General features: G+C 41.9%; 1 protein-coding gene across 12 annotated transcripts in view; it reads right to left on the bottom strand.

The window, feature by feature from the left end:
* Positions 1–13,711, bottom strand: part of LOC119498360 (receptor-type tyrosine-protein phosphatase mu-like) — a 191,742-nt gene that overhangs the window by 41,744 nt on the left and 136,287 nt on the right. For 4 of the 12 annotated variants that reach the window (XM_037787181.1, XM_037787186.1, XM_037787184.1 and 1 more), the window contains 7 exons: positions 11,638–11,915; positions 8,638–8,718; positions 7,926–7,952; positions 6,124–6,135; positions 4,708–4,901; positions 3,080–3,088; positions 348–435 (listed from right to left, as the gene is read on the bottom strand). In XM_037787181.1, coding sequence (XP_037643109.1) covers positions 348–435; positions 3,080–3,088; positions 4,708–4,901; positions 6,124–6,135; positions 7,926–7,952; positions 8,638–8,718; positions 11,638–11,915 — 689 coding nt within the window. The remainder of the gene's footprint in view (positions 1–347; positions 436–3,079; positions 3,089–4,707; positions 4,902–6,123; positions 6,136–7,925; positions 7,953–8,637; positions 8,719–11,637; positions 11,916–13,711) is intronic. The other 8 variants (XM_037787190.1, XM_037787182.1, XM_037787189.1 and 5 more) reach the window with 5 other exon arrangements.

The raw sequence follows: 13,711 nt of genomic DNA on the forward strand, positions 1-13,711 counted from the left end.
TTCCGTGACAGCAGCAGCATTAATCCACTCAAGTTTAGATAGGCAATATGAATTAATTGTGAACTCAAATTCAACATTTTTTTTTTTTTTTTATTTAACATGGCAGAGGCTACATGTTATATGCCATTATGCTGCACGGCTTATTTCTCATAACTGCAAAGACACCGCCGGAAGATGAATATAAAAGTAGATTGGAAAGGTCAAAGCTGCTCTCGTTGGCTGATAATAAAACTCTGTTTGAGCAGCTTATAGTTATCCAGAGTCACAAGCCTGGCCAATAAATCAGCCAGAAGAATGGGAACGGCACACAAAAATTCATGAGCGCTCAGGAGGTGCTTTGTACACACATGCAATAATATTCCCATATCGGTTCTTCATGCGGTTCTCATCCTTCTTGGCAGAGTCCCATGGCGCAGACTGTCCTTCAAAAAAGCTCTGAAAAGACAGAAAACAGAGAACAGAGAGGGGGGAGATGAAATATGGTGTCATGTGTGAGCACTCTAAATGATAACCAGGCTAAAGAATACAGTCTTCCTCTTTCAGCTCTACAAAAAAAAAGGAAGGGAACATTGGCGATAGAAAAGGAAGACACGGGGAGAGATATATTCACATCATTATTAGACATGAAACACAGAGAGGGTGGTGGATCCTGGGGAGCTGTGTCAAACAGCGAGTGCCATTAGGGCAGAAGCGGCGGGTGTCACGCTCAAACCTCTCCCCCTGCGCCGCTCTGCCGGGCGGAGCCACCGCAGCGGCTGTCTGTCTGCCTCGTCTGAAGGACTCAATCAACTCGTCGCGGGGAAAAATAAAGCCAGCTCATCGTCTGCAGATCAAAACTGCTCCGCTCAGATTACCCTCATGAAATATTTATCATCCCTCGCTGGGGAGATTTCCATTCTGATGGCACACCAGGCACAATTAAGCCAAATTATGAAAATACATCTCCACTGCCAGTCCACCGCTGTTCAGCAGGGGCGGGCGGGGTTGGCTCCGAGCAGACTAGCCCGGACAAAAACATGTTATTGTTCTGGCTTTTTGACAGTCAGCTAATGCACATTTAAAAAGTCGGCTAATACATTACAATGCAGACCATCTGCAAGTAAAGATTCGGGAGCATTTATCGGAGGTTAAACAGATTGTTTTGGAGAGCTCCGTTTTAGTGCGGTTAGCCAGGCTGAGAGAGCAGGAGGCATTGTCTTCAATCATCTGTGTTCTAGGACTTGATAGTTTCATTCATCTCAGTGCTGTACGGCAGGCAGCAGGCCGTTTGTCTAGCAAATAAAGGCCCACGCAAGGACACATCCCTGTACTAAGTCCTGAGGATTAGTGATTCCACTGAGAAACAGCTTTAATATGCTAAAAATATGTCCCATCCTTCCAGTGAAGATGGAGGCATGTCTCAGAGATGGATTATATAAGCCGCTGCTCCTGTGGCAGTATGTCTTGGGTAAGTGCACGGGCCAATGTCGTTCTCTCTGAAGGATACGAGTCTAATATCAAGCATCTGAAGACAAATCATCTTCACGCCGAGAGGCGTTACCTGGCAACTTTATAATAGTTCTCTCTTAAACTGAGTGACCCTGCCTGTCTCAGACGCTTTGCTCTCATTCCTCAGGCTGTTTAGAGCCGGAATTCAGAAAAATAAATTATGGTGATAAAGTAGTTAGTGTCCCATGAGGTAAAGATTAAATGAAGGCTTTCAATTTAAAGGCTAAATGCCCACACTGGGAATAATTGGCTGCCTAAAATTCATCAGACAGTGATTGAAAAACAACGGCTGGCTCCACCTGTAAAAACTATTTTGTAGTAAAGGTCGGTGTTGTACTTTATTTTAGTGCATCTGCAGGTAGTTTTTCACCATCCTCAAATTATTCCCACTGGCCCAGATCCAACTTGGTATGTTTTTAATTACAGGCTGCCTGCTGTACTCCAGTCCCAGCACTGCTATGATGTTTTCTTTTTTTGTCCGTAACCACTTAAAGTGAAAAGCACAATACTTTCTCTGCATACAATCACTATGGAAAAACCTGCATACAATAAAGCGACAACAGAGCACTTGACATACAATACACAACATGGCAAAGTATAAAAATAAAATAAATAAAAAGGATGGCAACACAAAGAAGCAGAGTTGTTCAGTGAGTTCTGAATTAATCATTTACTGTGTGAGAAAAGGAGACTCATTCAGACCGACTATAGTGTTCATTTGTGGTTGGAGCCTATAACATTTCTCACAGTAGGCTAGATGCAACACATTCTCCTTCACATAGAACAAGCTGGAAACAGGTGGAATACAATGACAACATAACATTCATAAAGCGGATGAAACTTGCTTTCTGCTTAAGGTTCGCTAACTCAAACATGTGCGTCGACGTGCAGAAGAATTTGGACATGCAATTACTTTGTTATAGTTTCTATCCAACATGGCTTTATAAAGCTTTTGCAAAGAATACAACATGAAGTGTCCCTTTTTTATGGTGTTTTCCAATTATCATCTGTTTGGTCCAAATTGAAAATTTACTTTGGGATTTGGTGGGTTTGGATATGTGATAATGAAACATACCAATGAATTTGTAGACCCACACATAAATTTGTAATTAGAAATCAGAAAATTGCTGGTGTGGTCCATTGTTATCTTCCAAAATATTCACATTTTATATTTTATTATTTTTCCTGGCATTATTCTAGCTCTTTCTTTTCATTGTACTGGTCTGGTATGCTTTTGAAAAGCTTTATAAAGAAACATCAGTCAAGTTGTGGAGCATTTATGGATCTCACAGTCTCTGATTATGAAAAAAAAAAAACATTTCACAGTGACAGTGTAAAAACTTGACATGACAAAAGTAAAAAAAGAAAAATGTCACTATTTCACACATTTCATCATTTGTGGACTGTCAAATGCTTTGGTAACTTTTGCATAGCTTCTGTTGGTAAATGCCCTTTTCAGACTAGATCATACTGTATATGTGAGATGATGTAATCCCACAGGGCCTTAACAAGCACCATCGATCTGTCAGGTTTGTGATATCATCTACACGATTAAAAAGAAACTCACAAATAACCAAAAGTATTGGCTTACCTCGTTTATCTGATCCAAAGTTAAGGTACAGAAAAACAAGAAGCATGGGTCAGAGAGAGATATAGTACAGTGTAAGTCAACAGGTTTAGAGGTGCACTTGGCTCCAATCTCATCATCAATAATAAGAAATGGTTAAAAAGGGCATTAACCTTAAGACAGATTGATATAGAGAAGACAGCAGCGGAACACAACATACAAATGAATCGCTCTAGCCGAGTGAGAATGAGCTCCGTTACACTCTATGCATCCCTCAGGCCTTTTTTTTGCAACAGGCGGTGGAGAGCTAAGTGACAACAGGGCAAGGGGACGGGGTCCAATTGTTCGTTGTGGCGTTGCTTCCTTTTGATTGACTGTTATGCATCCGCGCAACGCTGGACGCGTGAACCCAAAACACCTTCATCCATAATGGATGAGGCCCGGAGGGCAGCCCAAAGCGCTCCAGCCCCTCAATGATCTGATTCTGCAGGTAGCAATGGGAGGCTGCATTATTTAATTCCGCAGTCATGAGGGGAAAGTGGGGAGTTAATTACTGATAAATCTGGCCCACACATACTGTAGTTAGAACTTAGCAGGGAGGGAGATGAAGAGAGGGAGAGGAAAGCAAGGAAAGAAGAAGGTGTAGATAAGTAAAATTACAGAAAAAGAGATGAAGCAAGAGAGAGGACATAAGAGGTAAAGGGAATATGTGAAGAAAAAGATGTGATGCACGTTACAAAAGAGAAGGTGAGGATGGGGGAAGGTGATAAAGAAAATGTGAGAATAAAAAAAGTGGAAATACTATCATAGAAAAGGGGCCAGTGTGATGTCAGATAGAAAGACTGAAGTGATATAGATGAGATATTTCAAAAGAAGGATTTAAAAAGTATAGCTTGAAGCCAGTCTGTTACAACATGGCATCAGGGTGAGATGAGGCTGTGCTGGTGTGCTGGTGTGCTGCTGAGGGACGGCGAGGAGGCTGGAGTGCCGCCAAGTCCTGCCAGCCTCCCGCTCTAATGAGAGGAAATGAGAGTGATGCTCTTCTGGGGCAAAATCTTTTGTTTTGGTGTCAGCGAGAGGCATGGTGTCAGATTACCGATGCTGTTGTGTGACAACAGTCTCAAGAGAGCAGCAGGCGGACCGGATTCAGATAAAGGAGGGGACATGGCTAACACACTGCTAGCTGCTCCTTACACTTTTTTTGTGTGTGTTTTTTGGTGGATTTTGCATTTCACGTTGGTCTACAGCTGAGTCTCTGAGGGGAACTGGGACAGCAGCATTTGACACACACACACGCACGTACGCAGTGCACAAGCGCTGCAAACAACAAGGAACAGATGAACAACAAAACGAATCACACCGTAAACACACTGAGACGGGCTGCATTAACAATTTATCATAAAAGTGCATCTGGGGAGAAACAAAACAGTTCTGCTGTGCTGTGCAAAATAGTGAGAGAGACAGACAGAAAGAAAGAGAGAGACAGACACAGAGACACGGGACTGTACGCCACGACGCAGATGAAGCCTCGTATTAGACTGATAAACATTTCCGCTCAAGAATCTCTGTGCAGATGTTACAAGTCTATCACCAAGCTTTATTTGCAACCTTTAAAGCGGGGGGTGGGGGACAGCTTAGGGGTTGCGTCCTACCTCGTACTCCTCCTTGAAGCCGTAGCCCTCGGCGCACTTCATCTGGGTGATGTGCTGGAGGAGGTCTGCCACGCGGATCGCCGGGTGCAGCTGACCCGTCTGGTACGGCACATCGACCGGCTCCCGCTTCCTCAGCGAGTGAGTGTGCGACTGCACCAGGCTGCTGGTGTCACTGCCCATGTTCTGGCTCTCATCTGTGGGACACAAACACAGGGACAGGCCAGAGCAGGTCAGAACTGATAGTAAGGAGCTAGTGATTTATCAGTATATTGTTATTAGATATATGCGGGTGACATAATGCCTGAAGCAGTAAATTGCAGCAGTATTTTATGAGTTAATTCACATATTAAAGTTTGGTTGCCTAGGTGTTGTCCCTCTTCTACCCGTTCATATCTCAGTTACAACTGTTCCCCATTAACAGATGGCACATTATCTCATTTACTGTTAAGCATTATGTCACCACCCTCCAGATTGACAAACAACTCTCAACTAGTAATCTGTTTGTTATGGATGGTCACAACAACACAACATCATTGAGTAATAGGATGAGTCATGTGGTGGGAAGGTTCAGGTCCATCTGTCTCAGTGTGTGGCTGGAAAAATGTGTAACGTTACAGGCCTACTGTACTGTACGACAGCCTATAGCCATTAAAATACGAGGCCCTTTAAGTATAGCACTTTAATATGGCTACTGTCAGAGTAAAAGGAGTCAGCGGACCTCAACTGCAAGAATCAGTATAGAGCGGTCGTTAAAAATCCACATGAAGATGCTGTAAAACAACAAGTTTACTTTTTTTTTTTCATTCTACTGGCGGTACAGTATGCTGGTTTGGGCTGCAGCTCATATTGAGAGTCAGAGTCCATTCCAGCTCTTTCATACTGTAATCCAGTCAGTGGCAGACATGAGGCACAGATGCTGTGGGGAGCCAGCGGACGATGGAGGGTGTCCAGAAACATGGAGGAGGAGGAGGAGAGGAGGAGGAGGAGGATGTGAGGGGGTGCGGTGGGCCACAGTGAGCATGTTGCAGCAGGCACCGTCAGAAGCATCACACAGACACAGCAGCGTGGATTCAACCCCTGCCACCCGTTCGTCGCCCGAAAAATGAAAAAAAAAGAAATAAAAAAAACTCAAACCTAAAAAAAAATAAAGAAATCAAATAAACAGGAGGGAAGCGGAGATGGGAGGAGAATGCATGGGGTGATGCTGCCATGGGGCACCGCACGTACTTTGACCATGCTAGGCTAATGGTGGCTTGGTGGGCACGGTACGGAGGGTGGTGAGATGCTAACATGTCCACTGATCATGCAATAAATGTCGTAATGTCCATGTCAGAAGCGGCCTCTCACTTTAGGCTTGCTTTCTGAGTAAACACCACCTCCTTCCCCCAAACCCAGGGCCCACTTGGGACAACTTACCATTAATGGGCACTTTTTAGATAGCAGATACATAAGAGGTTACGTATGTAAAGAGAAAGAGAAGGAGAAGAGAGAGGAGAGAGGGGATAAGCAACAATACAGCATGAGAACCTGTCACAGTAGAGTGTTTTAGAGCTACGCTATAGGGCAAGATCACATGCCTTCTCAGTCCAAACTGCCTAGGTAGAAAGCCTAGTCAAGGGGGGATGTTGAGTGGATGGATGGGGCAATTTCAACAGTGCAAGACAAAAGTAAAAAGAACAAAACAAGGAAGTCATGGATTTCAAGGGAGAAAATAATGGTGAAATACTGGTCCATCTTTGGAACAAGCTGTAATTGCTTCAAATCTGTGACTTACAATACTTTTTTGAGTATTCTGACATTTTGGATTTCTGTCTCTAATTGCTATGATTATATTTGCATGCGCTAGTGGTGACACCTGTATTTATACCAATTTTAGTTTATTTTTAGTATGCGAGTGTGAGATGAAATCAAAAACATTACCAATCCGCTATGATCTAATCAGTTTTGATCATTAACCTCGACTGATGAGACAATGCTGTGACTGAATGTGTCACAACTGAAAGCATGTAACCTTCTCTGGCTGCGGTAATTTCATGTTAATTGTTTCATGCTTCATTAAACGTGGAACTAACATAAGCAGCTGTCACACCAGCGATGATGAAAGACGCCGCTTTAAGTTGCACTTATGTGGAGGAGAAAAAAAACGGGAAAAAAAACGCCCTTACTGTAAAGTTTTGTACTTGCAGTAAATGCAGTTACGGTGCTTGTGGTGAAGCGGGAGTAGAGTTGCTTATTGCGTCGTTCTGCTTGGCCTTGAGTATTAAATTATTACAGTTCTAGTGCCCCACTTAGTAGCTACATTATGTGCTCGGCTGGTATAAAATGCTCGTTTTAAGATGCTGCACTTTGGGCTGCTGTGCATGTTCAACAAAAGCCTGTAATAATTAACAGAAGAACAAAATGCTTTTTTTATAATTCTATTTTATCGTTGAACAGGATGAATAAACACTGGCAAAAAACAAAAACAAAAACAAGTAGGTCACTAGCAGTTAGCCAAAGGCAGGGGGAGCGACATTAAAAAGAATAATAGAAAAGGTTGTTGTTTTGGAGGGAGGGAGGGGAGTTAAATGCGTAGTGAGGAGAGAGGGGAGGGAGGGGAGGGCAGCACAGCTAAAGCAAGACTTTACATGTTCAGACCCAACGCATCCCGAAATTTTTGGTCAGGAGAGAGCGTTTTTCTGTCTCCCTCTCACACGGTTTAATTTCTGTTTGTGTCTCAGTGCAGCTGCTATGGCTTCAGCACACTGTGGCCTTGGCACCGGGGCCAACTTCCCCCCCCTCCCTGTTGCCCCCCCTTAGACACTCCCCCACATCCAGTCCACATGTCTGTCCATGCATATGAGAGGTCAAACACGTATGTGACATCACACGCACGACACGCAATGCGGATGGGATGGAGTGAAGCCAGCCTCAGCCCAGGAGAGACCCCTCGTTTGACGGGGAGGGAGAGGGAGAGGGAGAGGGGGAGGGAAGGAGGAGGAAGTGGAGAAGGAGGGGAGGAGAAGCAGCAGGCAGGTATGAAGGTGAGGAAGCCATCTTTAGTAAAAGAGCCAACCAAACCAAAAATGGGAAAACAAAACAAAATCTGTGCTTTTTTTTTGTCCTCACAGTTAAGTCTTCAAACAGCCATCTTATGAATGTAATGCACTGTAAATTGTCTTCAACGTAGAGGTAAGAATAAATAATCAACAGCAATGGGAAAAGAAAATGTGTCTCACCTAAGATAGCAGTTGGCACAAAGGGATCTGCTCATACACCCCATAACAAGTGCAGAAGTTGGAGGAGGAAAGAGAGTTGCAGTAAATAAAAGAAGATAAATCCACAGAAAACAACAATAACAAAAATATTAATGGACAGTTTGTTGGTTTCTTGCCAAGCAGCATAACAAGAAACTTATCTTTATTACTTATATTTCCCAGAAAAGCTAATTATACACCAAGTTTAGTTGATTATAAATCTAGCTGCCCTCTACTCCATCTAATCAATGAGCTGTGATCTGATTACATAAGACATACAATTATGCATATTACTTGGAGAAATTGAAGTCATGATTGAAAAGCTAAATTCCATCTTGGCAAACACTTTGTGTTATTATAACCCGAGATGTAGCTGGGTGTAAAGCCATCGAAAGTCAATTTATCTACCTTCTCATTTGTGAAATCGTTTTCTAATTCTTAAAGCACTTAAATTCATTCATACCACCCATTACTTTATTAGTATGTCATTTACATAAAAAGATGTCTTACCAAGAACATAAAACTAATTAATACTTGCTTGGAAATGTCTTATTAATTTATCCTGACACTTCTGCAGGTTTCATGATGACTGGATTTCACACCTTCTGGTTTCACTCGACATCACTGCTTCTATAGTAAACACTGCTCTGTTGACATACAGGATGAGCGTGAGGAAAATACAGTGTGTGTTTACCTGGGTAGTAGGCGTTGGTGGGGATGGAAGTACTGAGAGTGTTGGCTTTAGGCAGTGTGAAGGAAGCAGGTGATGATCCAGCTAGAGATGGAGAAAAGAGCATAACACAAGGCAATCAATAGTCTAGCATTGCTTTATTATCAAATGCCTTTTTAACCCTTTTAGATCATATCCCCGGTCATAGTGTACACCTATACAACTATATTTGCAAAAACATTATTACTTGATATATTTATACCAAAATCCAATCATCATTTGTGTGATTACATAAACTAATACCAGCCAATAATATCACGACATCCATCCATCATCAATCAATCTGCAACTGTTAGCGACAAGGGAGTTATGTGTGGAGCATAGAAATAGAATAGGAGTAGAACGGACATTCCCATTCAAATCAATATAGCAGGATGGTCAGAGTGGTCACCATTTTTATGTGCACCGTTGCCATCACAACTTTGTAGCGGGCTGATTTTCGTATGAACCAACAAGACTTGTGGCAAGTCGCGGACCCACTGATGGGAGGTTTTGCAGTAACAACTAAAACGAGCAGTGGAGTAGTAACGTTGAAGCATACGTACATACGAGAGTAGTAGAGAGTAGTGCTGTCAAACGATTAAAATATTTAATTGGGATTAATCGCATGATTGTCTATAGTTAATCGTGATTAATCTCAATTAATCGCACATTTCTTATCTGTTCAAAATCTACCTTAAAGAAAGATTTGTCAAGTATTTAATACTATTATCAACATGGGAGTGGGCAAATATGCTTGTTTTATGCAAAATGTATGTAGATATTTATTATTGGGAATCAACTAACAACCCAAAACAATGATAAATATTGTCCAGAAACCCTCACAGGTACTGCATTAATCATACAAAAATATACTCAAATCATAACATGGCAAACTGCAGCCCAACAGGCAACAACAGCTGTCAGTGTGTCAGTGTGCTGACTTGACTATGACTTGCCCCAAACTGCATGTGATTATCATAAAGTGGGCATGTCTGTAAAGGGGAGACTCGTGGGTACCCATAGAACCCATTAGCCCGCTACAACCTAAAAATCGCATGTTGTGTTAATGCCTTAAAGAAATTAGTGACGTTAAAACTAATTTGCGTTAACGTGTTATTATCGCCTTAAATTTGGCAGCCCTTGTTTAAAGATTTGTGGCAGACAGTGGTTCAGATTGCACAAAAAGTAGTGTTATGATGTTGGATGTTACAGTGAATGTGATAAATACAGATCCCACTGTTCAGATTGCATAAAAAAGTAACCCCTTTTTTTCTCAGATTGTATGCAAACGGCGGTGTGTTCTCTATGCTGTGACAGTTTTCCTAAAACTAGAAATGCTCAATTACAGTTGAAGTATATCAAAACGTAATACTTGAGCAAATGTTACTTTCCATTACTACTATTGATGTACCAGAGTAGAGCAATACTCATATGGGCAACAGAGTAAATGTGTGTCATCTCCTCTCTTAACAGAATAAGGACTCCTCATGCAACATCAACAGAGCCAACTGCCATGCTAATGGGGTTTGGGTTATGAGTGCAGTATGTTCAGGACTATAATCTGGCAGCCAAATGACACGACTGACAGCCATGTAAGGTCATGGAGAGCGTGAGAGGGCTTAGGTACAGTATTGAAGGCATTACACTGACGGGCAGAGTCAAAAGTAATGCATTTAAATCATTTGCGCTGGCAGACAGAGGGCCAGATTTGAACCTCCACACTAACAGACAGTTAATCAAGGTCAGAGCATCTTTGGGGCTCATCCCCTGCAGGGGTGCAGAGACAGAAGCTGCTGTGGAGTTTTAATCTGATGGTTTTGACTGGGATTATACCAGGTCAAGCCCTGGGTGCAGACTTAGCCGAGCTGTCCATCAACAAAGTATTAAGTCTAACCTGGGACGGAGAAAATGAATAGGTTATCGCACCAGAGAGGATCTAGTGTGTGTGTGTGTTGTGTGTTTCCTCCATGAAATGGAAACAGAAGGGCGATGAGTTCAAGACATCGCAACAGATTTCTCAGAGGGTTCATGTGTACTGGTAAGCTTTGAGGTCAAGTTTTGAAGTGATTTCAAGCAGCCTTGATTATTGATCACAATACAAGACTCCCTACAGGCTATTAACAAGTCTTACTGTTAACACAGCTATACAACTATAGCATAGTGCTGGTATCAGCAACATCCTAACAGTAAATTATTAATATTGTTGACTTTAGTTTACTTTTAGTTAATTTAACAAAAATTAATTAGAGAAAAAGACATTTAAAAAGGGAATATGTAAAAAGGGTACAACAAACCCTTCAGGGCATGTGAAGAAAAAAGCGAAACAAGATCAAAATCTTTCTCAAAATCAGTCTTTTTCCCGTCAAATGAAAGTTAATTCTGTTAAACTGTTATGAAGAAGCCGGTTCCCCATTGGCTACCACTCGCACATTGTAACAACGGGTAGTTTTTCAAAAGCTACAAAATCACTGTCAAATCATTTGCACTGGCTGAATAAAGTCTCGGTTAGAACTAGGCAAAAACAGAAAAACAAAGAGACATTGTTCATTAAAAATCCATTTTCAACACTAATTTGTGAAACGGGATGTGGTATATGACAAAAAAAAGGGAAAAAAACACCTTTATCATGGTAATAAGAAAACGTCATATAGCCTCACACTGAGATTTGACACTCATTGTTCTGCAAATGTAGAGATTTTTTTGTAGCAGGAGTCAAAACAAATATGATTGCAGTACTAACTTAAAAGCAATGACTGATATTTCACACCGCAATGGGGATTTAATACCAGTTGTTCCTGAATATGTTCCTAAATCCACTTGGAAGAGGACCAAGCCTCCCATTTTAGGTTGTCCCAGTGTGATTATTTCCTGTGCAGCCAAGTCTGATTTCTTTCTCACCTGACCAAACCAAATAAATTGCTTCCACCGTGCTCGGCGTGTGTGACAGTAAAAGGCAGGTAGTCTGATGCACGGCCGTCTTACCTCGCCCGTTGAGAGTGAGGGCACACTCGCTGCGGCCGTTGAGTGTGAGGGCACACTCGCTGCGGCCGTTGAGCGTGAGCGCGCACTCGCTGCGGCCGTTGAGTGTGAGCGCGCACTCGCTGCGGGTGTTCAGCGTGTGGTTGTGTGTGTCCATGAAGGACAGCGCCTCGTCACAGTTGGTGCCCTGCTCCGTGTAGCTCTTGTCCATGGAGTTGACCATCACTGTCATTTCCTGGCGGGTGCTGTTCAGTGTCTCCTTGCGCTTCTTGGCCAATTTCCTTTTTACACAAGGAAGAAATAAAACTAATCAGACAAAAGCAACAATGACTGCGCTTCCATTGATCTGACATGATGCTGGTAGCGATGACTCATTGATGTAATGACATGGTTGAGCTAATGTGCCCCGGGTTGTGGTCACATTAGGCTTTATTAGGCTCCAGATGCTTTTTTCAAGCACTGCAATATAAATCCTTGAGAATGTGGAAAGGTGTGACACCCTAACCCAAATACATCAGGGGCTGTGATGATTTAAAATTAGCTTTAGTATTTGGGGGCGAAAGAATTAGAGTTGTGAATGGTGAACTGAAACAGTCAACCTGCTTTTATTGACCTACTTTGAGTTGATGTGCTGGTGCCTACAAGCGATCTGTTCCATATCAAACACCATTGTGTACGGAGTTGAACGCACAGAGAAACACACACACACACGCACAAATCCACATGTACTGTATGCTCACACATATTCTGGTTCTCCTTACGTAAGAGCAGCTGCCGAGCTCACATCGCACCTATCCTGGTTTCACTTTACTGACACATTCCAGATTTTACATATCACCTAAAGCTGTCCTCAACTATTAAAGGGTAACTTCGGTATTTTTCAACCTGGGCCCTATGTTCCCATGTTTTTGTGTCTAACTGACTAACAGAGAAAACAATTTCTGAAACTGGTCCAGTATTGAGGGAGAGCGCTGTAGACGGCAGCTACTCACAGGCTGCAATATGGTGCTATTGGGGCAAGCTGGCATCGTCTTTTACGTCCACTAAAAGTGCTTGTTTTTGTCATGACAGGCTCTGATTGTTATTTTAAGTGTCTGACATAATGGAAAGAGTCTCGCTCAAGGAGAAGTCAAGGCGAGGTGACGTGTTGCCGGAAGACGACAGTGGAATAGTGGACAAATACTGAATGAATAGAGAAATGCAGAAAGCGTAGCTTAGTGTTATCTAAAAGATTTTCAATGTCATGGCTGAATATTTAGATGAATTCCACAATATGGATGAGGTCTTTGAATTTGATGGTCGCCTGTATTTGATTTAGCCAGAGTATACGGATATTAAAATTTCACAACTAGACTTCTCCTTGAGCGGCACTTGGAGACAATAACAAACAGACCGGATCAAGGGAAAGGTAAGAAAAACATTTTATTTCTCTGTAGGGTCCTTTCCATAATGTTGTCAGTAGGGCTGACGCGAATGCTTCAACCGTTGCCATGGTAATCAACCTCCAAATCAGTATTCAAATGCTTTGTTTATATATTTTTATATATATGTATGTTATAATAATGTATAAATCCTAAAATAGCCCATGAAATAAGGAATAATCCCACAATTCCTTTTCAGATGAATACTGCTGTTTGTTATGTGTAGAGGTGCGTGTGTGTACAGTATTGCGCTGTTTTAGTCAGTGTACGGAATCATTCATTCATGTTTCATGTTTTCTAGTATCTAATATTCAGTCTAATCTCATTGGTATAAATAAGGTGGACTAAATGTATAATGCAATACAATTTAACAGCACCGCAAACTGCAGCCTGAATACCAAATCCAAAATGACCATTAAGTTGAATCAACATCTTTCAACAAAATCTGAACATTATCAGCTGAAGATTTATTGCAGGAAGTATCAGACTGCATTAGTTGTAGGCAGGTGAAATAAACTGGCAACTGAGTGTCAATACTAATAAATAACTTTACTAACATTCAGTGGAGGGAAATCTCAAATTACCTCCACTGAAGTTAAAAATAAATAACAGAGTAAAAGAGAATGGAGCTGCTGCAGTGTTTATTGATGTACAGT

The sequence above is a fragment of the Sebastes umbrosus genome, chromosome 12, assembly GCF_015220745.1.
Source record: "Sebastes umbrosus isolate fSebUmb1 chromosome 12, fSebUmb1.pri, whole genome shotgun sequence".
NCBI classification, from domain to species: Eukaryota; Metazoa; Chordata; class Actinopteri; order Perciformes; family Sebastidae; genus Sebastes; species Sebastes umbrosus.